The 22768-nt window shown below is 34.3% G+C and overlaps 6 protein-coding genes and 1 pseudogene across 9 annotated transcripts; 4 read left to right on the top strand and 3 right to left on the bottom strand.

The window, feature by feature from the left end:
- The first annotated feature begins 595 nt into the window (after positions 1-595).
- On the top strand, positions 596-3536 carry LOC107359581 (ras association domain-containing protein 1). Of its 2 annotated transcripts, XM_025160319.2 has the most exons (3): positions 658-926; positions 1245-2026; positions 2134-3536. In XM_025160319.2, exons 2-3 carry the CDS (start codon positions 1526-1528, stop codon positions 3211-3213), a joined length of 1581 nt encoding a protein of 526 aa, XP_025016087.1. In that variant the 5' UTR covers positions 658-926; positions 1245-1525; the 3' UTR covers positions 3214-3536. The 2 variants fall into 2 exon arrangements, with proteins under 2 accessions (XP_089123187.1, XP_025016087.1); XM_089267061.1 differs by having other exon boundaries at positions 596-2026.
- Positions 3537-4193: 657 nt separating this feature from the next.
- GCS1 (mannosyl-oligosaccharide glucosidase) lies at positions 4194-6837 on the top strand. The gene has a single exon (XM_015926074.3). The coding sequence runs from the start codon at positions 4440-4442 to the stop codon at positions 6768-6770; it is 2331 nt and encodes a 776-aa protein (XP_015781560.1). The 5' UTR covers positions 4194-4439; the 3' UTR covers positions 6771-6837.
- Positions 6838-6848: 11 nt separating this feature from the next.
- LOC107359579 (cobalamin trafficking protein CblD) lies at positions 6849-7854 on the bottom strand. The gene has a single exon (XM_015926075.3). The coding sequence runs from the start codon at positions 7852-7854 to the stop codon at positions 7039-7041; it is 816 nt and encodes a 271-aa protein (XP_015781561.1). The 3' UTR covers positions 6849-7038.
- A 1474-nt stretch (positions 7855-9328) lies between these two features.
- LOC107359821 (histone H3.3A) lies at positions 9329-10638 on the top strand. Its single transcript, XM_015926396.3, has one exon. It carries the CDS (start codon positions 9988-9990, stop codon positions 10396-10398), a length of 411 nt encoding a protein of 136 aa, XP_015781882.1. The 5' UTR covers positions 9329-9987; the 3' UTR covers positions 10399-10638.
- LOC107359819 (formin-like protein) lies at positions 10639-15250 on the bottom strand. The gene is made up of 6 exons (XM_015926395.3): positions 15002-15250; positions 14429-14912; positions 13295-14133; positions 11432-13210; positions 11054-11141; positions 10639-10945 (listed from the first exon to the last, which is right to left on the bottom strand). The coding sequence occupies exons 1-6, from the start codon at positions 15150-15152 to the stop codon at positions 10927-10929; spliced, it is 3360 nt and encodes a 1119-aa protein (XP_015781881.1). The 5' UTR covers positions 15153-15250; the 3' UTR covers positions 10639-10926.
- A 565-nt stretch (positions 15251-15815) lies between these two features.
- gpp (DOT1 like histone lysine methyltransferase grappa) lies at positions 15816-20745 on the top strand. Of its 2 annotated transcripts, none has more exons than XM_089267060.1 (5): positions 15816-16796; positions 17151-17299; positions 17487-18548; positions 18632-19707; positions 20425-20745. In XM_089267060.1, the coding sequence occupies exons 1-5, from the start codon at positions 15953-15955 to the stop codon at positions 20426-20428; spliced, it is 3135 nt and encodes a 1044-aa protein (XP_089123186.1). In that variant the 5' UTR covers positions 15816-15952; the 3' UTR covers positions 20429-20745. The 2 variants fall into 2 exon arrangements, with proteins under 2 accessions (XP_089123186.1, XP_015781826.1); XM_015926340.3 differs by having other exon boundaries at positions 20268-20745.
- A 95-nt stretch (positions 20746-20840) lies between these two features.
- LOC107359775 (medium-chain specific acyl-CoA dehydrogenase, mitochondrial pseudogene) lies at positions 20841-22716 on the bottom strand (annotated as a pseudogene). The gene is made up of 2 exons (XR_001568157.3): positions 22518-22716; positions 20841-22444 (listed from the first exon to the last, which is right to left on the bottom strand). The product of XR_001568157.3 is annotated as a medium-chain specific acyl-CoA dehydrogenase, mitochondrial pseudogene (transcript).
- Between the last annotated feature and the right edge of the window lie 52 nt (positions 22717-22768).

Raw genomic sequence — 22768 nt, 5'->3', positions numbered from 1 at the left:
TTAAGGCCATAATCATCGTTTTATACAATGTTGCCTTTTCTATCCAAATAATGATTCAATTTTTTCCCAGAGTTGATCAATAAATTTTAATGCAATAATCAATTTTGAATGCTTCTGTTAACAATCATTATTTCATCCCTTCATTGTGCCAAGCTTACAATGGCTTTGCTCAAACAAGTATTTAATCAAACATGAAGCTCTGTAAAGCCTCGTAATTTCGATAAAGAGGATCTGCAAATGAATGGGGAAAATTGCATGTTGAAATTTTCTACTGTTATGAGCTTTTTCAGGTATTTTCAGAGATTCCAGGTTCATTGAGATGTACATTCAGTCGTGTTTTTTGCATATCGAAGAAGCTAACTAAGCCTAGCTATTGTAAGCTAGCTGTTGGATTAAAAATAACAAATGCAATTAATATAGTTAAACACAATAAGTAATCAAACAAAATTCAAATCGGTTCCAGTAATTACGATTACTTCCTAAGTTTACTGTCACAAATATCTATCCGAAAGAAAAGTTTATTTTGATTTTGAAGTTTGAAAATGAAATCTCTTGATCTACTTTTTTTATTAATTATGCTAAAGGCACTCAAGTTTAGGGACTTCAAGGTTACTTACAGAGCATAATCAGAAACTCTGTTTAACTCACTGTTAGTTTTAAATGAAATGTAACATGTGAGATTTATTTTGTTAATATAGAGACTGAAATCCTCAGACATGATGACAGTTTTATTAATTGAATTGTGTGTTCACCTTTTAACAAATCTTCCGGTTGCTAAATCAAAGGTTCATTGTTTGTGAATATGTCTTCTCCCCTTCTTCCTTTCTTTCTTTTTAACTCCCCTCCAAACCTCTACCTTGGTTTTACTGTGAAATATACTGTGGATTACTGTGTAAATTCAATTTTTAGATCATGTATATTTCAAGGTATATTTAATACACTAAACTGATTAAGTGTGTGATAATTTACATCTTGGATTAATTTTAAGCTTTTAGCGCTCCAACTAAATCAGCAATTAACTCCTCCCTATCCGTGTTTTCCTACAGAATCTCATCTCTTTTACAACACTTTAGACATGGTTTACCTGGTTTACTGTTTAGTAAACAGTGTTTACTTTTATTCCTTTTATTCAAGTTGTAATATCTAATCTTTTTTTCTCTTGTTTTATATTCTTCATCATAATTTTATTCAATTCATCAATTGTCCAACTCAATATGCATAATAAATCAACTACCAAACCAAAGTGTTTAGTGAAAAGGCTTTGTGTTTTCCTTTAGTTGGAATTGCTCAGCTTACTGGAAATCTCAAAAAATAGTCTTCTTGTGTTAAACATAAACTTAAAGAATGGCTAACCTTGGATTTGTGATCATTTAATTGTGTGTATTGGTCCTGATTATCTATTGCTAGTAAATCCACTTCTCTTACATACACCAATTAGATAATTTGGATCTCAAAGTGTCAGTGAAAACAATCATTCCAGGTTACAAAGAAACCTAATAATTGTCTTTCAAAGCTTGTTTCAACTATGTCAACTGGTAATAGTACTGGTATAGGAGACTCTAATAGTGATGTCAAAGAAGACAAACTGGAAAAATCTCCATCTCTTGGTTCTAATCAATCATTTGGTCGCCAATCTGTTATTGGTAATTTAAACAATTGGATCAATGATCTCAGCTCAGGTGCTTTATTCCAAGGGTTAAGTTTTCTTAATTTTCGACGACGAGGATCTCGTGGTTCTACCAGCTCATCATCAACGTTGTCACCTTTTTTTGCTCGATCTGCATCTTATTCGGCTAACACCTCAGGAAGTGCACCAACTGATAATGTAATTGACGGCAGAAAACAAGAAGTAAGACTAGGCTGGTCTTCTGAGGAAGAAGTGGATGGTTTCATGGGAAAAACTTCTGCTAAATTTTTGAATGGAACATTGATTCCTACTCTTAAAACCAAAGAAATAATCGAGCTAGATAACTTTGGAGTTGTCGAGGTTGAAAATCTAGAGTTAGGAGTAGGTCATAAATTTGAGGTGAGAACTGAATTATTTTTTAATCATTTTAATATCTTGAATTAATGCTTGATACTCAATGAATGGTCTTATTTTTATTTAAATGTGTTTTTTCCTTTTATATACAGCTTTATGAACTAAAAGCTCCAACCTGGTGTGACAGCTGTTCACAATTTATTTGGACTCCTGTTGTGTATGACTCTAAAAATACATCCATACGGATCGTTTCTCCCTTCTCAAAGACCATCCAATGTACTAATTGTAAATATACTTGTCATATCAGATGTCGATCTCTAGTTAGAATAGACTGCAAAGGTAATGCTGAGTCTCCAGCCACAGATATTTCTCCTGTATCTACTCCGGATGAAACGAAAAGCAATATCTGTGATGATCCTAAAATTGAAGAAACTGAACAAAGTAATAAAGAATCACCTACAAAAGAAATGCAAGAAGAAACAGTTTGCCCCATTAAAGACGAACCTGCATCCGAGGAGCCTTGTAAACCTGAAACAGAATCAAATGACTCGGAATCACTTGAAGATCAAGCAAAACTTGTGCAAGAATTATCCCAAAAAATAATTGAATACAATGAGAGATTGAAAAAACTTGGCTCTGGTTTAGGCCTAACATTGCTAGATGGGAAATCATTTCGTGGTTTTCTTCGTGTTCATTTAAATTTAACCAGACCTATCAATGTAGTTGCTGGAACTCGCCCTCCTTCCATTTATGATATAATTAATGAAGAAGAACAAGTATGTCGACGAACGCTCACTTCATTTTACATGCCTCGGAATACTGTGAAAAATATACACATTACCAGTGAATATACTAGCTTGGACGTAATAAAAGCGATGTTAAAAAAGTTCAAAGTTGTCGATAACCCACAGAAGTTTGCTCTCTACCGCCGATATCCTGATGAAAGAGGTGAATCCGTCTTGAAAAGAATTGGTGATAATGATTATCCACTTCGAATAGCCCTTGATTGGTGTGATTGGCAGGAAAGACAAGTTGTTCTGCAAGAAAACGACACTGCTGATATTGTTTGGGACGCTTTCCTTTTACCAGAACTAAATAATTTTCTAATCATGTTAGATCGAGAAGAGCAAGAACATCTCAGCCAATTACGCCTAAAATATGATTGCCTTCGATCAGAATTAAATCGCTATATTCAGCTCCAAGAAATTCAAGAACAAGGAATTCTGGTTTAAAAGATTTTGATCAACTACACAACAATTAACAAGCAGGTTTTGTGAAAACTTCCAATTCGTCGAAAGGAAAATTGTTCATCGATTTTGACTTATAATTCAACTATTCATATCAAAAATCAACTTTAATTTCATTTACATCTCATTTACAATTGTATATTTACAATATCTAGCTATTTAGGTATTCAAAGGAAAACTTAGATAATTTTATAAACATAGCTAAATTTACATTTGGATAAATTAAGTCAGGGACTCGACCTGACACAGCTCAGCCTATTTGTTTTAATATGAAACAATATTTAATAAATACATTTAAAAAAATTCAATTGTTTTTGTTTGTCCTTAATCAGAATGGGTTTAGTTTATTCCTCTGGTAAACTCACATAACCTTTCCTGCTAATTCAGCGAAAGGAAATTTATGAAGAAACATCCTTTCCCATTAAGGATTTCAAATAAAAAATGATAAACTAAACGATTTAGAGCTATTACTCTTTGCTTTTTACCATCAAAAACCAGGAAGTATCTTGGTGAAGGTAAAATTTCATGTTTAATATAGCGAGCATCATATTCTTGATTTCCTTCAATTAACTTGAAATAATTTGTAATGGTAATCAAGGAGCTGAAATTATTCAGTATTCCAATAAGGCATAGCCAATAAAATGTGACACCAGACTCAAATTGATTCAGACTTATAGAAAATTAAGATTTAATTATTTAATTTTGAAAGAAGGATAAAAGACAATGTCAGGCTGACCCACAAATTTTGACCCTACTATCGTTCACCAGTAAGCGGTGTCAATCCATGCCTCAACAATCTTCTTGATAAAAAAATACCCGTACTAACAGGGTGCTTTGGGTAATATCCAAAAAATAACAGTTTATTTAATTAATTTCTGAATAAACTTGAGACACTTGATTCCCGTTGTCTCACACAATAATAAGTTATTAAGGACAGAGTCAGAGTTTTATTACAGACCACAGAGTCACCTACTTCAGAAAAGAAAAACACAAAAAATCAGCTGATTGATTCGTAGACTATTTTAAATCAAAATTGTGATTATTTTTCAATATGTTCAATTGTTGGTTTTGAATTTAAATTTTGATTTGTGAAATTTGTTTTGCTTCTCGAGAAAGATCCTTCAGTGACACTCAACTAGGAAGTTTATTTTAGAAAATCTTATCAGATGTTTATCTTTCTTGCAAGATAATTTTATCTAATTATTTTACAAATGTCCACAAAAGTTACTCAAAGAAAAAAGGAAAAAAGGAATTCGCCTGCTATCGAAGAGAAGGCTAAAAAGCGAGGGAATCAAAGTTCATTAAAATGGCTTTATGTTGTTGTGACATCGTTATGTTTACTCGGACTTTACTACGTTAACCGATCGTCTCATAATGACACTAAGAGATTAAGTGGACTGAATTTCTCTAAAAGATGGGGTACTTTTAGAAGTGGTGTTTATTTTGGCCTTAAACGTAATGAACCATCTTCGGTGGTCTCTGGGATGATGTGGTTCAAAAATGTTCTTAATGATGATAACTCAGTCCCATTGAGACACTGGTGTTCAAAGTTTGACCCGGTAACTTATTATTGGAAAAAGCATGACTTTGACTCATTTGGAGTTCAAGAGATTAAGGACAGTGAACTTATCCTTAAGCAAGAAGTACTTTTTCGAGAGGATGGATGGATAGCCAGAATTAACTTGAACACGTCAACGGGATCATTTGATGAATATGTTTCAGTGATTCTTTATCTGGCAACCGAAGCTGATGGTGATTTAATAACATTAACAACTCCAAAATCAGCTCTAAAACGAAGCAAAAAAATCGATTTTGAAGGCAACTTAATTAATCTAGAGAATTTTCTATCTCGTATAGAATTTTCAGACTCAAAAGCAATAGTACATATCGAAGATTTCAGGGTTCATATGCATCCGCCACTAATGTTCTTCCAAGAGCACATATTACAGAATCTTGGAATAATCAGAGCCCCAGATGGAGGTCGTCTCATCGTTCTTCGTGACCCAAAGGCTAAACAAAAAGGAGAACCTAATTTTGTTGCTGTTCAACTAGTCATTAGTAAACCAGTCGAATTGTTTTTCTATTTAAGGGAAAACTCTGATCCATATTTATTTGACTCATGGAAAAATCGATTCGATGGTGATTTACTCGAAAAAATCTATCACTTTGATGCTGATTTCGCTGATGTATTTCAACTTCGTCAAAAAAATTATAATGATGCTCAAATCGATTTTGCTAAATCAATTTTAAGTAATATGCTTGGCTCAATCGGCTATTTCTATGGTCACTCATTTATAAAAAACGGGTCCTCTAAGCCAGAACCTTATGGTCCTCTTGAATTGGTTTCTGCTGTTCCATCTCGATCATATTTCCCGAGAGGATTTCTATGGGATGAAGGATTTCACCAACTCTTGATTGCTAAAATAAAACCTGAACTAAGTCGGGCTATGATCAAGAACTGGCTCAATTTGATGGACAAAAATGGTTGGATTCCTAGGGAAGTTATCTTAGGATTTGAGGCCATGTCTCGTGTTCCTAATGAATTCATTGTCCAGGATATTTCAAATGCAAATCCTCCTAGTCTATTTCTACCTTTAGAGTTTCTATTTGACTCGGGAAAACTAGAGAAAGGTTATTTAAAATCAATTTATCCATTACTGGAAAGGTGGTATGGATGGTTCAATACTTCACAAGTTGGATATAAGCCGGGTACTTATCGTTGGAGAGGTCGTGATCCCAAAATAATTGATAAACTTAATCCTTTAACATTAACTTCAGGTCTAGATGATTATCCTCGAGCTTCGCATCCTAGTGACAAAGAAATTCATCTTGATCTCCGATGTTGGATGACTTTAGCAAGTCGTATTTTGTACAAGATTGGTAAATTTATTGAGGCACCGTCAGCAATTAAATATGAACAAGCATACAACTTTCTAAGAGACAATAGACTTCTAGACGAAACTCATTGGTCTGAAGAAAATGAAATGTACTGTGATTTTGGTTTACATTCCAACAGAGTTGAGCTCGAAAAAGTAAATGGTTTACCGAAAAGAATTGTTCTTGAAAAGCCGATATATCAATGTGTTCCTGAACTTGGATACATCAGTTTATTTCCAATGTTGCTTAATTTACTAGATCCAGATAATCCTAGACTTGATGCTATTTTGTCAGCAGTCGAAAACACAGATCATCTATGGAGTCCTTTTGGTCTTCGTTCTATCTCAACTAAGAGTCGTTACTACCTCAAGTGGAATACTTTTACGGACCCACCTTATTGGAGAGGTCCTATTTGGATCAATATAAACTTTTTGGCTTTGAAATCTCTCAAATACTATTCACAAGTTGACGGTCCATACAAAGAACGTGCCAAATCTTTACACGACAAATTGAGAGATAATCTAGTTAACAATATTTTTCGCGAATTTGAACGAACTAATTTTATTTGGGAACATTATAATGACACTTCTGGAGAAGGTGGAGGTGTTCACCCCTTCACTGGATGGTCTGCTTTAGTAATTTTGATAATGTCTGATAGGTATTGATCTTATTTCAGACAATACCTGTTTTGTATAACAATAAAAATGTATTTTGTTGATAAATTTAAACAAATGGGGAAAAAATTTAATTACAGTTTTGACCTAACAAATTTATTAAGTTTAACCAGCTGAAAATATTAATATATAATATGGATAAGTTCATAAATTTCCAACCCAGGGAGAATGGAAGAGGTATTTTAATAGCTCTATACGATTCACACTTGGGTCTTGATAAACGATAATATATATACATCCAAAAATTGCATTGAATATCCTATTTTCTGTATGTTTCTAGAATTCTTAGGAGTTGAGGAGAATCATGAGATGCATTTGTCAACAAAGATCCAACATAAAGCTTGGTTCCTAACTTGTGATGAGAAATAACTTGGCATTTACCATTTGTTTCTAGAGTAAAACCTAGTTGATGATAACGTACAGCAACCTCGATCAACATCGAACTGTTTGGTCTCCTCATCTGAGACCAATCAACTGAAGGATCGATAAAATCAGCCCAATAGCCTGCTCTCTTTAAACGACGGCAAATCAAATCAGCAAGATTTACAAAATCATCGACTAGGTTTAGGTTATCCTTTTTGTTAGATTGCAAAACATCATCTGTTCGTCGATTAAATGTGATAAGCGTCAATTCACGTCCAAATACATTGTAAGGGAACACTTTCTGTAAATCATTTTCGATCAGCTGTGGACACTTGTGAACAATGATATCCAAGTCTGGGATATTAGGCAAATCTGGAGTATCAGTAGATTGTAAATTAACTGATTCTTTGAGATATTTTAAGATCTGCTCCTCTTCAGCGATTTCTCTTATTGTGATGGTCTTTTTATTAACAACCATCCTGGGCTCATCCCGAATAGGTGGGACTAGTCCTACACTTCCAGGTAAGGGTGTTCTTGCATCAGGTCGATCGAACAGATTAATCTCTCTGTTAGTTATCTTTTCTTCTGATGATGTTTTATCTCGTCTCTTTGATTTCTTTGAGCTATTAGATCGTCCATTATGAAGGCATGCACTCATACTGCTTTCAATACCTTGGCGTTGAAGTATCACACGGCGACTGAGTCTTAGCATTTCTCAAACACGAAAATATGACAACAATTTTACTAATAAAGATTAAAATTTACACTTGACTATGGGATTGACTTACAAAATAAATAATTTATCGCAGTTAGCTCTTTATCTTATTATGAAGCCCATAAATTTGCGTGTTGTTCAAGCGCTTTGAGAAGCTCATAAAATATGAGAAAAATCACAATCACAATCAAATAAATCAAAATTAAAAGCCAATTAATCGTTATCTAGTCTATTACTTTTACTTCTACAGCTGGTAAACAAAAACACGAAAGGCCTAACATTTTCTGATAAACGCCATCTACCTGGATTTAATTCATCCAACAAAATTTCAATAAAAATCCAGATTTGAGTTTGACTAAAAACCCACAACTTCAACATTGTTATTAAAACCATTTACCCTGGATTAATTTTTCTAATTAAACGTATTTTAATGTACGCTAAACACTTATTAGCACCATGTTTATTTCCCTCGTTGGCCAGGCGTTTTTTAGTTTACATCTGACTGATTCTCTTTCAGACTACTCATGTCTACATTAGTCGACTTGATTTTTTTCTGCCTCTTTTTTCCTCTATCTGTTTCTCTTTTCACTCTTTCTATCAGCCAATTTTCTTGATTACGTCTGATTGTCAGACCAATTATTGGAAAATCTATTCAGTTTCCATAACAAAGCGTAAAGATTTTCAACAATTACATGATACGTTGAAAAAACAGCGTTCTTTAATATGACAATCAAAAGATATCAACGTGATAACATCTACTAAAAAGAGTTGAATCATAATGACGTTTGACCAATATTGAGTTCTATTTATAAAATTAAGTATTAAGTATAATTTCTGTCAGTTGATTAACGATTCAAATAAAGTTCAAAGTCTAAATCAATATTATAATGGTTTGAATAACCCCGCAAAGCTGAATGAAAAATAAAACTAGATAAGGTTAATATGCCTCAATAAGAAGAGAAAATGTCTCTCGAATTAAAAAAAGTGTTCATAAAAGATGAAAATGATCTTAACAATTGAACTATTGATCCCAATTTGAGTATTAAACATAATTGAAAAAATATTAAATAATTCAAGGACTAGACCAATAAATGGATGGTTAACTCCATTAACAGGTAAAACGAGGGAAAAAAGAAAGACATAAAAAGACCGTTTGAAGGAGACAAAAGAAAACCAGATTAATTTTAACTGATTAGGATAACCAGATTAAAGATGGCGCCGTATTTTTGGTTAGGGTTGAGAAGGAAATCTTCAAAGTAAAACCAAACGTCCCTCGAAAAAATGGGAAAGACCTAAAAATTAAGACGCTTGGTATGACTTAAAGAAGCTAAACCACCTCAAAATGATCACATGAAATCTGGTTAAAATATTTCAGACTGTAATCTCCATGTTACAAGGTACAATTATTGTGTAGTCACAGTAACAACAATCCGAGAAAGGTCAATTAAGTTTATCAATGCAGTGGAGGAATGGGAATCTAAAGATAATAACTAATACGTTAATATAAACTTTTTTGAATTCAAATCAATAAAATGTTGACTATAAATTTGTACACAGGTGGAGCCTCTAATCTGGACTCGGAAAGATTTTTATATTTACTTTTTCCCCTTGCGCACTGAGCGTACTTTACTCTTACTCATCGCATTTTAATTATAGTAAAGCGCATTTATATCCAACCTCTTTACTATAGGGGAGTAAGTTGTATGAATTCCGGTTCCGCTGTTCTGGCTTGGACGCCATCTTGTCAGTTCTGGATACCAGCTTCAGTACATAGTTACACCTAAATCTTGTCTCTCTCATCCTTCTCTCTCTCTCTCCTTCTGTCACTATCACTTTTGTGCTCTCTCCATCTTTCTCTCTCATTCTCTCATTCTTACTCTACTCTCTTACCTTTTTATCTTGTATCTCTCTTTCTCTCTCGCTTTTGTGTGTGTTTTTGTTTACCATCGTTTTTTTTCTTGATTGTGATTAGTCATCACCAATAATCAAATTTGGATCATCTTTAATTATTATATTATCAACTATAAAATAAAACTGACCAGTTGAATATCAAATTTGGATTTACCAACTTACATTTTTTTTGGATATCACTACATACTCATCTTTTCCCTTTGTCTCACCTTATAAGCTATGGCTCGTACCAAGCAGACTGCCCGTAAATCAACTGGAGGTAAGGCTCCCCGTAAACAACTTGCTACCAAAGCCGCACGTAAAAGTGCCCCATCAACCGGAGGTGTGAAAAAGCCCCATCGTTATCGACCTGGTACTGTCGCTCTGAGAGAAATTCGTCGTTACCAGAAGTCTACAGAATTGTTGATCAGGAAATTACCATTCCAACGGTTGGTGCGTGAAATTGCCCAAGATTTCAAGACGGATCTGCGTTTCCAATCTGCAGCTATCGGAGCTCTCCAAGAAGCGTCAGAAGCTTACCTTGTCGGTCTGTTCGAAGATACCAACCTTTGTGCTATCCACGCTAAGAGGGTAACTATTATGCCCAAAGACATCCAATTGGCTCGTCGTATCAGAGGAGAACGTGCTTAAGCAAGGCTCTTCGATTCATTCATTGCTTAAATATCTGTATCATCAACTATTCCTATATATTCATGATTCTATTTCCATCAATATCTATTCACGATTCTTTATCCATCAATTTCTGTCTATTTATGGTTAGACCACTTTGCTCCTCAAGGATCCTATGTCTAATTCTTAAATACTTGATGTAGTAATCTAACTCTTGCATAGAAGTTTACCGATCATAAATTAAATAAATTGAAAACAAAATTTGTCTTGCAGATAAATTCAATTTTTATTATAAAAGATTTGATATTTTTAAAATAATTGTTTACAAAAAAATTAGGTAATTTATACACACTAAAATGAAATGGGTTGACAGAAAAATTTATAGCTTGATTTGTAAGTTAAGATGGTTCTTTCCTTTGTGTGTGTGCGGATTCATAGTTTGCATTTTTCATCTATTTGATGTTGGCTTTAACTTTGTATTGGATGAGATTAGAGTTATGATGCGATGAAGGAACACTCGATTTCCATTTAACAATTAATTAGAGAAGGTCACACATCCATTTCAGAGCTAAAAGAATAATGGAGAAAAATCGGGAATAAATTAATTTGTATAAAATACGTTATTTCACATCAGTTGTGACCCAAATATTGGTTATTTGAAAATGAAAACACTCACATGTGACTCTGAGGTCTTGCGTTTGCTTGTTTTTTTCTTTGACTACGTCTAACAGCATCTTCCCGTCTGTAAGGTTCATTTTTAAGACCTAGTAAATGATGGGAAAAAAATATAGAAATTAAGTAAAAGTGAATGAAAAACAGATAAAAAGGAAGAAAGGAAAAAGAAAGGGAGAAAGAAAGACTAGGTGAGAGCATTGCTCTGTAAACAGTAACAATGATAAAGACATCTTATGCAATGATGATATAATTAATCGGTCATGGAGTTAAGAGAGTATATCTTTAGATTTGAATTTTGAGCAATTCAGATGGGATTATAAATATTATCAAGTGAGGAAAAGTTCAACTTTTAATTGTTCGGGTTAATTTCAATACTTACTCAACAGAATGTCTTCTAAAGCTCCATTGTATACTTCATCCTGTTTTAATAATCTTTTATCTCTTACTTTAGTCTCTTGCGAGGAAACTTCCTTTTCTGGTGAAGTTTTATTCTGGTTTTGATGTTCTTGAATTTTGGCTTGTATCAAGGCTTCAAGTTTCTTTTTCTGATTAATCTTAATATCACGAAGACACTGTTTATAATGTTTTAAAAATTTGGCAAATATGTTGAAGAATGCAGACGACGATTCCAATAATTTACTGTTTTCACCAAAATATTCTACACAATTACTATATTCACTTTGAGATCGTCGTAAGTCCTCCTTTAAATTGGACAATTCAGTTGATTTGGAAGCAACAAAATTTTGTAAACGTTGAGTAGCGGGATCTTTTTGCGAAGATCTTAATTGTAACTCCCGCTTAACTAATTCCATTCCTTTTTCTAATTCAAAAACTTCAGATGCACAGGTTTCCAGTGTAGCATTGGTTGCCACACTTTCAAGAAGATTTAATAATGTTTCCAAATCAAAGGGTAATTTGATTGATTCAATGGAAACATCAAGACCAGAGAGAAGACTATTAGGACCGGCAAACTTTTTAGTGGCCGTTGTTGGAGATAAAGTGGCTAATGTTTTGTACAATCTTTCCTCTTCACTCAAACCAGATTCACCTTCAACATTACGTTGTATACATTCAGCTACATAATGAAGTAAACATCGAGATCGATCCGCCGATGACTTGGTTTCAACAATTAGTTCCAAATTTTGTAATTTAAATCCATATGCTTGACCAGCAGCAGCCATAGCTCGGGTTGCCGAGTTGAGATAATTACCAAAAACTAGAATATATTCAAGAACAGTCCGAATGCCTGTTGATGTTCTTAAAGCTCGAGCTGCCTCTGTAATTGCAATGATACGAGTTCGCCAAACTTTTATTACATTAAGGGTAACACCAAATGATGGTTTACCAGATATTCCTGGAGTAGGCTCTGGTTTCATCAAGGTTTCCATGTAGGACATAATTTTTAATTTTTGTTCAAGTCTTTCTATTTTAGAAATTTTGAAAAGGAACTTGTCTTCATCCGTCATTTCATCAATACTTCGACCAGATCGTTCAAATTCTCGGTAAGCTTGGATCTCTTGAGGATTTGGTATCATTCGTAACAATATTTCAATATACTCTAATGTGAGCGTATCAATGTCGAACGAGTTAATTGCTTTAATGACTGTTTCCGTATCAATATTGACTTTACGGAGTGATATGGCCATGTTTCGAAGTCTGTTATGCTCCAATAGAGATGTTTTCTCATTTGTCTTGAACTTTTTCTGAGCAGCAACTTGAGGATTTGAACCTTTTCGAGCAAGTTCAGGCTTAGGACCCAGTTTAAATTGCTCTTCAAATTCTTCGAAATTGATTGAATTGATGATTCGGTCCTCAGCATGAAATTCTTGGAAAATTGTTCCTTTGACTTGAGCTGGCTTCAAGGCATTCCAATTCAGTGTCGGAAGTTTGTAACGAGTGGCAAAAGATTGTTTTATGGTCATCATTCCAGGATTTTGAGCATTCATTGGAGGTGGAGGTGGTGGCGGAGGTGCTACACTCCTTGAAGGTGGGGGAGGAGGAGGTGGTGGCGGCGGCGGAGGCGGTGGTGGTGGAGGTGGTGGTGGTGGAGCAGCTACTGCGGCAGGTGTTTTCACTCCACTCTCTGGTGGTGTCATAGGGGAAGTTGCTGTAGTTTTCATGGGAGCTTTCTCTGAATCATCTTTGGGTGAAGTTTGTCCTAGTAATTAAAATTAAAGAAAATATTAATATTACAAGATCAAGTTATTTCAAATAAAGCCAATTTTGTTTAAATTGTAATTACCGTTCATTGTCCTGGACTCTAATTGCATAATCTTTGATTCTAAAAGAGATTGTCTCCGTCTGGACTCTTCTTCTCTCATTTGAATAGTTTTTCTTAAAGTTGATAGTTCTTCAGATAAATGGTGATTTTCTTCACTGGCTGATTTATAATCTTGTTCCAAAACAGAATATTGTAGCACCAGTTCGTTGTATTTAGTTTCTAATTCTTTAGCTATTTCATTAGAATGAGATAATTGCAAGGCTAAAGTTTGAGCTCTATCAGTAGCTAAATTTTTTTGCTCAGCATCCTCCATGAGAGCACCAACGTCAAAAAAGTTATCCAAATAAGCTTGAATTTGAACAGATAAATCCTCAGATTCGGTATTACGTAGCTTATTCTCTAAATAATCGTCTAATCCTAGTTGAGTAAATTCGAATTGAAGGTGAACTCGAAAGTTCATATCTTCAACTGAATGAACAATAATATTTATAAATTGCATACAGGCTACCATAAAATCTATGTTGAATACTTCAGGTTTAGTAAAATAGTTCATTAAAGTTTGAAAACGTCTTGATTCTCCCATGACTTCTTTAAAGTTATCAAACGCGTTCAATATTAATTGATGCCCTCCATTGACCAGACAAATGGCTGCCAAAAGCTCCAAGACCAATGATTTAGTCCTTAAACTTTGGTGATTTAAGCTCAATGCAATTGAATTAATTGCATAGGGGTGTTCCATAATCATATTGAAACCATTCTTATTGTTCATTATGGCCCTCATACACATTATAGAAACATGGACATCACCATCAACATTTCCTAATTTGCTTTTATTGAAAGAGCGGAATAAAGAGGGTCTCCTGTAAAAATCCATAGAGAGTAAAAATTAAAATTTCATCAAACAATCATTTTTGCACAAATCACGTCAAATAAAGGAAATAATGTTGAATCATAATATCTTTTGAATCTATGCATTCTACTTTTCAATAGATTTCGGGATCATGATTAAACTATACATGCAACAGTATAAAGAGCAACAAATGCAGAAAAAAATGCGCTGTTTGATGTTATTATTGTGAAACCCTATTTATGGTTATCCACCCAGACTACTTTATTAAAAGTGTTTTTCATTTTGAATTTTTCATATTCACTTACCGGAATAAATTCTGCGTTGGGCGGATGGTCTGAGAAGAATTAAGGGTTGAAGTTAGATTTTTCAAATTAGATTCTGACAAGTTATCACCGTTTCCCCCATCAGGAGATCGATTGTTGGCTGATTGAGCAAGTTTTTGTTGCTGCTGTTGAGTAGTTAATCTGAAGGTTAAATAGTCGATGAGAACATCCAAGCCTCTGTTTCGCTCGGATAAAAATTCGCGAACCCATTCGATATTATTAGTTCTCAATGAGATTTCTAAATCACGAAGAACTTGAGTTGATGTTGAATCACCGACAATCCGTCGTTTCTTTGAACTCCGACTCGCTTTTGGATCCAAATAGGCTCGCAGTTTTCTCAAATAAAATTCTGGCGATTCTTTGGCTGTAACTTTTTCTTGGTCTCTGATCATCTCCCATTTTCTCTCGATATCATAGGATCGAAGCGCTTTGGCCTTGTCTGGAGGTAAATCCATTAATGCTATGACTAAAGTGTCGTGGAAAGAAAAGGAGAAAGAATAGAGGATAAAGATAATGGAAGACTATATGTATTGTAAAAAAAAGTTGAATGATTACCTTCATTAAATCTCGCATTAACTTCATCTCGATCCGGCATTTGATCGCTTTTATCATCACTAGCTGTCTCATTTGGCGGAATTTCGATTGAAATGGTTTTGTGGGCATTGTCCCGAGTATCTGCTCCATCAGCAGAGAGTGTTTGCCCCATTATTGAATCTCATCGATGTACGATCAAAACAAAAACACTCATTTAATTCACTATGAAAATAAAAGTGTCACAGCCCAAACATCCATTGAGTTATCATTATGGCAAAAAAGAAATACAGTCAAGCCTAAAGTTTGTTGGATCGGGTGAAAACTTGATTCGGTTATTTTTAAAGATCCAGATAATATTCGTTTCCATACTTTGGTTACTGTAAATTAAATTATAATTTTAATCTGATAACAATTAAATAAGCGTCTTTTGAATTAATCATCTTAGAGTCAACTTTGAGTAGACTACGGTATAGCAAATTTAATGAACTAAATGATTCAAATTCAATTTGAAAGATACTTTTCTGAAAACATTTCTCAACCAAAGCTTGGATAAGAAACAACTTTTAAGAAATTTCAATGTTGCAAAGTTTTTTTAATCTTAAATGCATTTTGATAATTCAGTTCATTATGATTTATAGATTAAAATCACAATTAATTATTCGTAATTAGAGATTATTGTTTAAGTGCAAACAGTCAACAAGTTTTGTCTGTTTTTTAAATTTACAGTAACCAAAGTAAAGAGTCGAATACTTTTCGGTTATCCGAATCAAGTTTTTTACCGGATCCCAACAGCTCTTTAGCAATGAGACTCCATCTTGGTGACCAAAACCAATAGGGAAGTATAGTCAGTGAAGAGTACTGTAGGTTTACAAAATGAAGAAGAGATAAAGGTTTCTTATTTCAGTGTTTATCAACATAAGAAAATATTGTGATTTACAACCAACAATTTATAAATTATGATCAGTTGATAATATGTTGGAATTGGTTTTACATTCGCCTGCTAATGGCGACCCTTGTGTTTACTACTGGCCGATGGATGAGAAGGCCAAGGGTGAAGGTGCGGTCGAAATTATTGAGACCATCAAGTGGGTCTGTGATGATTTCCCGGAAATGAAACTAGCCCTTGACAATTGTATACTTTCTGGATGTGATTTGAAGAGCTATGAGAGTATGAAAATTGTCTGTGATCGTTATAATCGGGTAATTGACTCAGTTCGCCAAATGAGAGCTGGGACCTCACTGCCAGTTGCAGTACCTACTCGTCCGTCACAAGGCCTTCTGCGCCACATTATCCAAAAGGCTTACAATCATGCAGTAATTGATCCAGATAAATTGAACAATTACGAGCCTTTCTCACCTGAAGTATACGGGGAAACCTCTTTTGAGTTTATATCTCAAATGATAAGCCAGATACCAATTACCGAGAATGATGTGTTCATTGACCTCGGCTCTGGTGTTGGTCAAGTTGTCCTGCAAGTTGCTGCCTCTACCAAAGCCAAAAAGTGCATTGGAATTGAAAGAGCTGAAGTACCCGCCAGGTACGCTCGTGAATTAGAGAAATCATTTCAATTTTGGATGCGCTGGTATGGAAAAATCTATGGAGAATATGAATTGTTAAAAGGAAATTTTTTTGAAGAGCAACATAAAGAACTAATCACCAACGCATCGTTCATTTTTGTTAATAACTTTGCCTTCGGTCCTAATGTTGATCATATGTTGAAATTACGTTTTGCTGATCTTAAAGATGGTGCCCGGATTGTTTCATCAAAATCATTCTGTCCATTAAACTTCCGAATAACCGATCGTAATCTAAGTGGTATGCATCATGAATGTTTACATTTTTTTCATTCAAATTCTAGCTTCCTTGTTTATCCTTATTCTTTCTTGCTCATTGACTCTCTTGGCATCTATCTCTTATATTATATGTTTGAGCATGTCGATGTCCTCACCCCCTCCTCTTCATAAATATCAAAAAACGAAAGAAAGAGAAGCAAAATATAGACCACGTGATATCGTCCAAGATAATATCGATCCAATCTATCTTGAACTCTTTCTATATTTCTCAGCCTCTGTCTCTATTGGTGTCAATTCTTTGCTCTCATTTTCTAACCCCCGTTCTTATCCCTTTCTTTTTCTTCTCTTTCTTCTATACCTGGATCATGATGCGTAGATATTGCAACTATTATGCATGTTCGAGAAATTCAGCCCAATATCAAAGGTTCAGTTTCTTGGACTGGTAAGCCCGTGTCTTACTATCATCATACGATTGATCGTCGTAAATTGGAGGATTATTTCTTAAATATGAGAGGAGGCAAGAAGGTGAGTAATCTTTATCTTTTTATGTATATTCTTTTGCGTCATTTCTCAATCCTTGAGTCAATCATAAATTTGTCAACGAAAACAATACAACATTTTCATATCTCAACTAACTGTTAACTTCATTGTCTTTACGTTCTTCTTTTGCGGTTATTTACACTATTTTCATCGTCATCTTCACCTGTTACAGTATAATAATAATAGTAATTCAAACAGTAACAGCACCACCAATAATAAGGATAACACTACCAACATCAGTAATACCAATAACAATGCGAACAACTGTCTTCGTCCAGCGAAAGTAAACAATTCCAATACAAACTCTAACGATTCCAGCTCATCTGATGACTCAAAGGATGATAAGATAAAAGACGAAAATTATTTTGGACCAACAACTCGCAAAGCTTGGTCTGAATGGTGTAATAGCAGGTATCGAGAAAATTCTAATTCAAACAGCAACCAATCTTCAAATGGAAATACTCAACTGACTAGCTCTTCTGAAACTGGTTATCATTCTGAGTCTAATGTTCGATCTCAAGCTAATGGTAATGGGGCCAATAAGCCTGGACGACCACGAAAATATGCTCCTGGTGTGTCAGCCGTTGTTCGTCGTGCAACTAAAAATAAAGCTGGCTCTAGTGGACGTCGTCGTCCCGGCAGACCACGCAAAGAAGGATTGGAGATTAAAAAGTCAAAGAAGGCTGTCAACTTCAATGGTTTAGATCTTCTTCATGCGCAAACAGTATTGAGTATTTCAAATTCTGCTGGTGTAAGGACGGAGCCTGCACCTGGATGTATCGATCAAAAACTTGATACTGTCAAAAGATCTGATGTCCCGCCACAATCTAGCATTAATAAGAGTTTTAGCCTTGGATTTGGTCAAATGAACAATTCATTTATGGATGCTGTTAAAAGCTTTGGTAATAGTAATGCTGATAATAAATCAGCTCCCACTGACCTTGATACCAAAGCAAATGTACTAAAATCTCCTCTGATAACGGCATCAGAATCTACCCTGGATAAAAAAGATTACCAAAAACAAGGAAACCCTGATTTTAAAATTGAAGAAAATGAGAATAAACCTTTAAATACCTTTCATAACTTTGAAGACTATCAGTATCTAATGGAATCTGTTTCATCATCTTTGGACGTGCTTTTCGATGATTATAAGCGGCAGTATATGAGTTTACTTTTGTATATGCAAACTCCTAAATACAAGAATGAGTTGGTTGCTAAAGTCGATGTGGAAAAGGTATGTTGTTAATTCATTTACATATTATTTTAACATATGTTTATCGTCTCGTTAATTGTTGGGTTTATTTTTTTTCTCTCTAGCGAAAACATTCTAATCTGCTGGCTCAGGTTGACCTACTGGAACGCACAGTTAACAATCTTAGAGATAAAGGAGTTAGTCTTCTTAAATCTAGATTGAGTGAGTTAGATATTGTTGCTTCAACCTCTGAAGAGCTAGTCACCAAAGCTAAAGAAATAGTTTGCCGTAACAAAGAACTTCAAGAGCAGGTTTACATGTATCAAGAGCAAGTTAACTATTTGGATAACCTGAACAATGCTCTTGCAAAACATAAAAGCTACGATACACTGATGAACGTTAACCAAATAAAACCCAAAAATGAAACACAATTTTCAAAGCCTGTTAATGTTAATTTGACAAAGAAAAGTGTACCCTTGGAGACTGCCGATCGAATGGAAATTAATATGACTGCCGCTGAACAAGTCGCTCGAAATCCTATTGCGACTAAAAATGATAACCGAATTCCACCAATAACGCAACAAAGTCCGTTGCAAACACCTCCTTCTAATGGTTACCAGTGCAATAGTAATAGTAATAATAATAGTAATACTCTTGACTCGTGTCGCTTGATTAATATAGAGGAGCGAATGAAAAAGATGATAGTCGCTGCGCTCAATGACAAATCTGGAGCCAATCAGGCAAATAAACCAGTGAAAAAGGAAAGCCGAAAGAGGTCAAGTTCAAAAGTATCAAATAATGTTAAAGTGATGAAAACAACTTCTCGTTGTGATGGTGTTTATGATTTCGATGACGATGAACCGCCTAATGTCAGACCTGAAACGGATTATCCTAGCAGATTAAAAGACTCTTCCAAACTTGTTTCCATTAAAGATGTAACAATAACTTCTTCAACTACTGGACAAAGTACAAAAGGAACTGAAGCTCGTTCTACGAATAAAGTTTCAAACGCCTCTAATAACCCACCTCATGAAGATAAAAAACCAATTTTATTAACATTCAAGATTGATCGACGAGATAATAGCGCAATCGTTACTTCACCTGCCATATCACCAGAGAAATCTCCATCAAAATCACCAAAAGATTCTGAATCAAGTTCTAAAAGGAAACAAATTTCACCAGAAAGAGTTAAAAAATCAAGGTAAGTATCGTATGCTCGTTACTTTTGCATATTATTTTTTTTTAACTAACAAGGAAAGTTACCCAAGTGTCACACACCGATTTTTATGTTTGATGAGTCATTTGATTGAGCTAAGAGTGTAGATGAATAGCCTTTTGGGTTTTGCCTGCGAATTGAGTGGTTCCCAGGATATTTGGGTTTGAAATTTGGGCATTTTTATGAAAATCATTTTTAAAGGCTGTATAATTGTTTAAATTGGTATTGTCCAGTTGGTAAAAGCTTGGAGATTTTGGGTTCGAATCCTGCTAACTTTTTATTTTGAGTTAATGTATGTGATTTAGTATTTTTTAATCAATTTTTGTTGATTAAATTATTTGAAATAATTGTTATAGTTTAACACAAAAATACCCAAATTTCAAACCCAAATAGGAACCACTCAACTCGCAGGTAAAACCCAAAAGACTATTCATCTAATAGGCTATCGAATAGGCCGTCAAACATAAAAATCAATCAGTAACTTCCCATGTAAATCAACATTATATAAAAAATTAACGAATTTTACGTTTTTTTTAATCTGTCAGATCTCCAAAGTATAGCTCTATCGTACCTGAGACAACTGGCTCTGAAAATCGCACATCATTAATCATCAAGCTAAATCATTCATCTTGTGAATCATGTTTTTCCCACCATTCACTTCTTCCTCTTTCCCTTTGATCATCAATTGCTTTTTAATTACAGTTAAACGTAGAGAGATATATCGACATTTTACAACTAAGGATCAGAGACGAATTTGGGCAAAAATGACTGGAAATTTAACTTTTCCGATTTCCACTGCCATTTATTTATTTCTCAAGCTCAAGAATCAATGCATCTTTTTTTCTTGTTTGCTTATTTATCAAATTGCAAATCACCAAGATTATTATTAAAAAAGCAAGAATAAGCAAACAAAATAACTAATTTATTGTTTAATTAGACATGTCAAAAGAAACCAAAACCATTCTTCTTCCACCCGCCATCAAATTGTAATTTCATCCTAAATTAAACAAAAATTATTCCAAACTTGTTATTTTTGTGTTAATTTAGTTTTTTAATTCCAACAAAAAAAGACAATTTTACATTGCATTGAAACGTTTAGCTTATAATTGATAATTATGTGATGATTGTAAAATCATTTAATAAAATGTAAGAATATAAAACTTTGAATAAAAATAACATTAACAATTAGTCAAGTTTGGTGTAAAAAACTTAGAATTCAAATGAGTTAACTTAGTAAATGAAAGAAATTTACAGAAATTATTACAATTTATCTTTAGCTTGTTTTATAATTTCTCGAGCGATAACCATTCTTTGAATTTCTACCGTTCCACCATAAATATGAAATAACTTAGCATCTCTCATTAATTTTTCAACTGGATATTCGGAATTGAACCCAGCTCCACCGAAAACTTGAACAGCCTCTGCAGCACTCTGATTAGCCACATCAGCAGCCAATGTTTTAGCAATCGATGCTAGCAAAGTTATCTGCTCGTTATTTTGATAAGCCCAACCGGCTTTTAAATAGGTTAAACGAGCTGATTCAATTCCTATTGCCATATTAGCTAATTTAAATTGAATTGCCTGATAGTTGGAAATTGGTTGTCCAAAAGCTTTTCTTTCTAATGAATACTTTACAGCTTCATCAAGAGCTCTTTGAGCTAAACCAACAGAGTTACATGCCAATATTGGACGTTGATAATCAAAAGCTCCCATGGTCATTTTAAACCCTTCACCAACTTTACCTAAAACGGATTCAGAGGTTAACTTGACATTTTCGAAACTGATGGATCTAGTATCGGCACAACGTTGGCCTAGATTTTCTTCTTTTTTCCCAATTTTTAATCCTGGTGTTCCTTTGTCAACCAAAAACATGGTAAAAGCTTTTGCAGGCTTCGTTTCTGGTGAATGATCTGAGCGAGCCAACACACAATAAACATTGGCAGTTGATCCATTGCTAATCCAAGCCTTTTCACCATTCAAGATCCATTCATTGGTCGATGTTCGATCTGCCCTTGTTTTAAGACCAGCTACATCAGATCCTGCTCCTGGTTCAGTAACACAAAAAGCAGTAAACGATGGTTTATTGGCTAAATGAGTTAAATATTTATCTTTCTGTGCCGCACTACCGTAATTAACCAGTGATATTCCTGCTAATCCATTAAGAGCCATTGCCATACTGATCGCAGTGCAACCATATCCCAATTGTTCTTGTATCAATAGGCTATCCACATAATCTACACCGACACCTCCGTATTCAGTTGGGATGAAAAAATTCATGAGTCCAAGAGAGTGAGTTTTGTTAATAATCTCCACGGGAAAGTCACCACTTTGATCATATTTTGAAGCTACTGGAATTATATTATCTCGTGTAAAGTTTCGGGCTAGGTCAACCATTTCTTGAGTCTCAGGTGATGGTTTAAAATCAAACGAAGTACTGAATGAGCGTTGTTGTTTAAAAATAAAATGAGAAGCACAATGTTGGTACCATTTGTTGATGCATTGGTCTGATGATTTGGATGTACCTAGATGGAAAAAGTGGGATCTGAATCCGTTGAAAACAGAGCGAGATAATGCGAAAGACATGATGGACCAAAAACCGAATCAGATTAAAAGTAGTTGTGTTGGAACAAAAGAGAAAATAATATACGAAAGCAAGCTTCCTTGCTATTCCAATTCCGATACAAGGCACATTAATGACAAGTTGTGAATGTCACGGTGAAGGCTGTAAACATTAACAAGAGAATAAGAAAATTAGCTATTTAGAATGATTTAGATATTCAAGTCAGGATAATTACCATCTCTTAAATGCCTTTCAACGTTATTTATAAAAGGGGAAATATTGGAGATGATAACATTGCTGATCATCTGATTGAGAAAAGGTTTCCCATAGCGTTATCACATATTTTCAAGTAAATTCCGAATGATATATGATGAGTTCAATGAAAAACTATTCTTGTGAAGGTCTATTTACTAGATCAATTCAATCACATCTCTATCGATGACTGAAAACGAGGTAAATATGAATCGTTAAACAATTCATTCAAAA

The sequence above is a fragment of the Tetranychus urticae genome, chromosome 2 (genome assembly GCF_039701765.1).
Source record: "Tetranychus urticae isolate SD_2017Ah chromosome 2, NJAU_TeUrti_SD_1.0, whole genome shotgun sequence".
Classification (NCBI taxonomy): domain Eukaryota; kingdom Metazoa; phylum Arthropoda; class Arachnida; order Trombidiformes; family Tetranychidae; genus Tetranychus; species Tetranychus urticae.
The sequence above is the reverse complement of the archived record's forward strand: the minus strand, read 5'-3'. Positions and strand labels throughout refer to the sequence as shown.

Excerpts from the sequence above, each read along its gene's own strand:
- LOC107359581 (XM_089267061.1), top strand. The coding sequence starts at position 1,526 with ATGTCAACTGGTAATAGTACTGGTATAGGAGACTCTAATAGTGATGTC. Across the intron at positions 2,027-2,133 it reads GAGTAGGTCATAAATTTGAG|CTTTATGAACTAAAAGCTCC; the intron begins GTGAGAACTGAA and ends TTTTATATACAG.
- GCS1 (XM_015926074.3), top strand. The coding sequence starts at position 4,440 with ATGTCCACAAAAGTTACTCAAAGAAAAAAGGAAAAAAGGAATTCGCCT.
- LOC107359579 (XM_015926075.3), bottom strand. The coding sequence starts at position 7,854 with ATGCTAAGACTCAGTCGCCGTGTGATACTTCAACGCCAAGGTATTGAA.
- LOC107359821 (XM_015926396.3), top strand. The coding sequence starts at position 9,988 with ATGGCTCGTACCAAGCAGACTGCCCGTAAATCAACTGGAGGTAAGGCT.
- LOC107359819 (XM_015926395.3), bottom strand. The coding sequence starts at position 15,152 with ATGGGGCAAACACTCTCTGCTGATGGAGCAGATACTCGGGACAATGCC. Across the intron at positions 14,913-15,001 it reads TAATGCGAGATTTAATGAAG|TCATAGCATTAATGGATTTA; the intron begins GTAATCATTCAA and ends ACGACACTTTAG. Across the intron at positions 13,211-13,294 it reads AGAGTCCAGGACAATGAACG|GACAAACTTCACCCAAAGAT; the intron begins GTAATTACAATT and ends TTTAATTACTAG.
- gpp (XM_015926340.3), top strand. The coding sequence starts at position 15,953 with ATGTTGGAATTGGTTTTACATTCGCCTGCTAATGGCGACCCTTGTGTT. Across the intron at positions 18,549-18,631 it reads CTAAAGTCGATGTGGAAAAG|CGAAAACATTCTAATCTGCT; the intron begins GTATGTTGTTAA and ends TTTTCTCTCTAG. Across the intron at positions 19,708-20,267 it reads GAAAGAGTTAAAAAATCAAG|ATCTCCAAAGTATAGCTCTA; the intron begins GTAAGTATCGTA and ends TTAATCTGTCAG.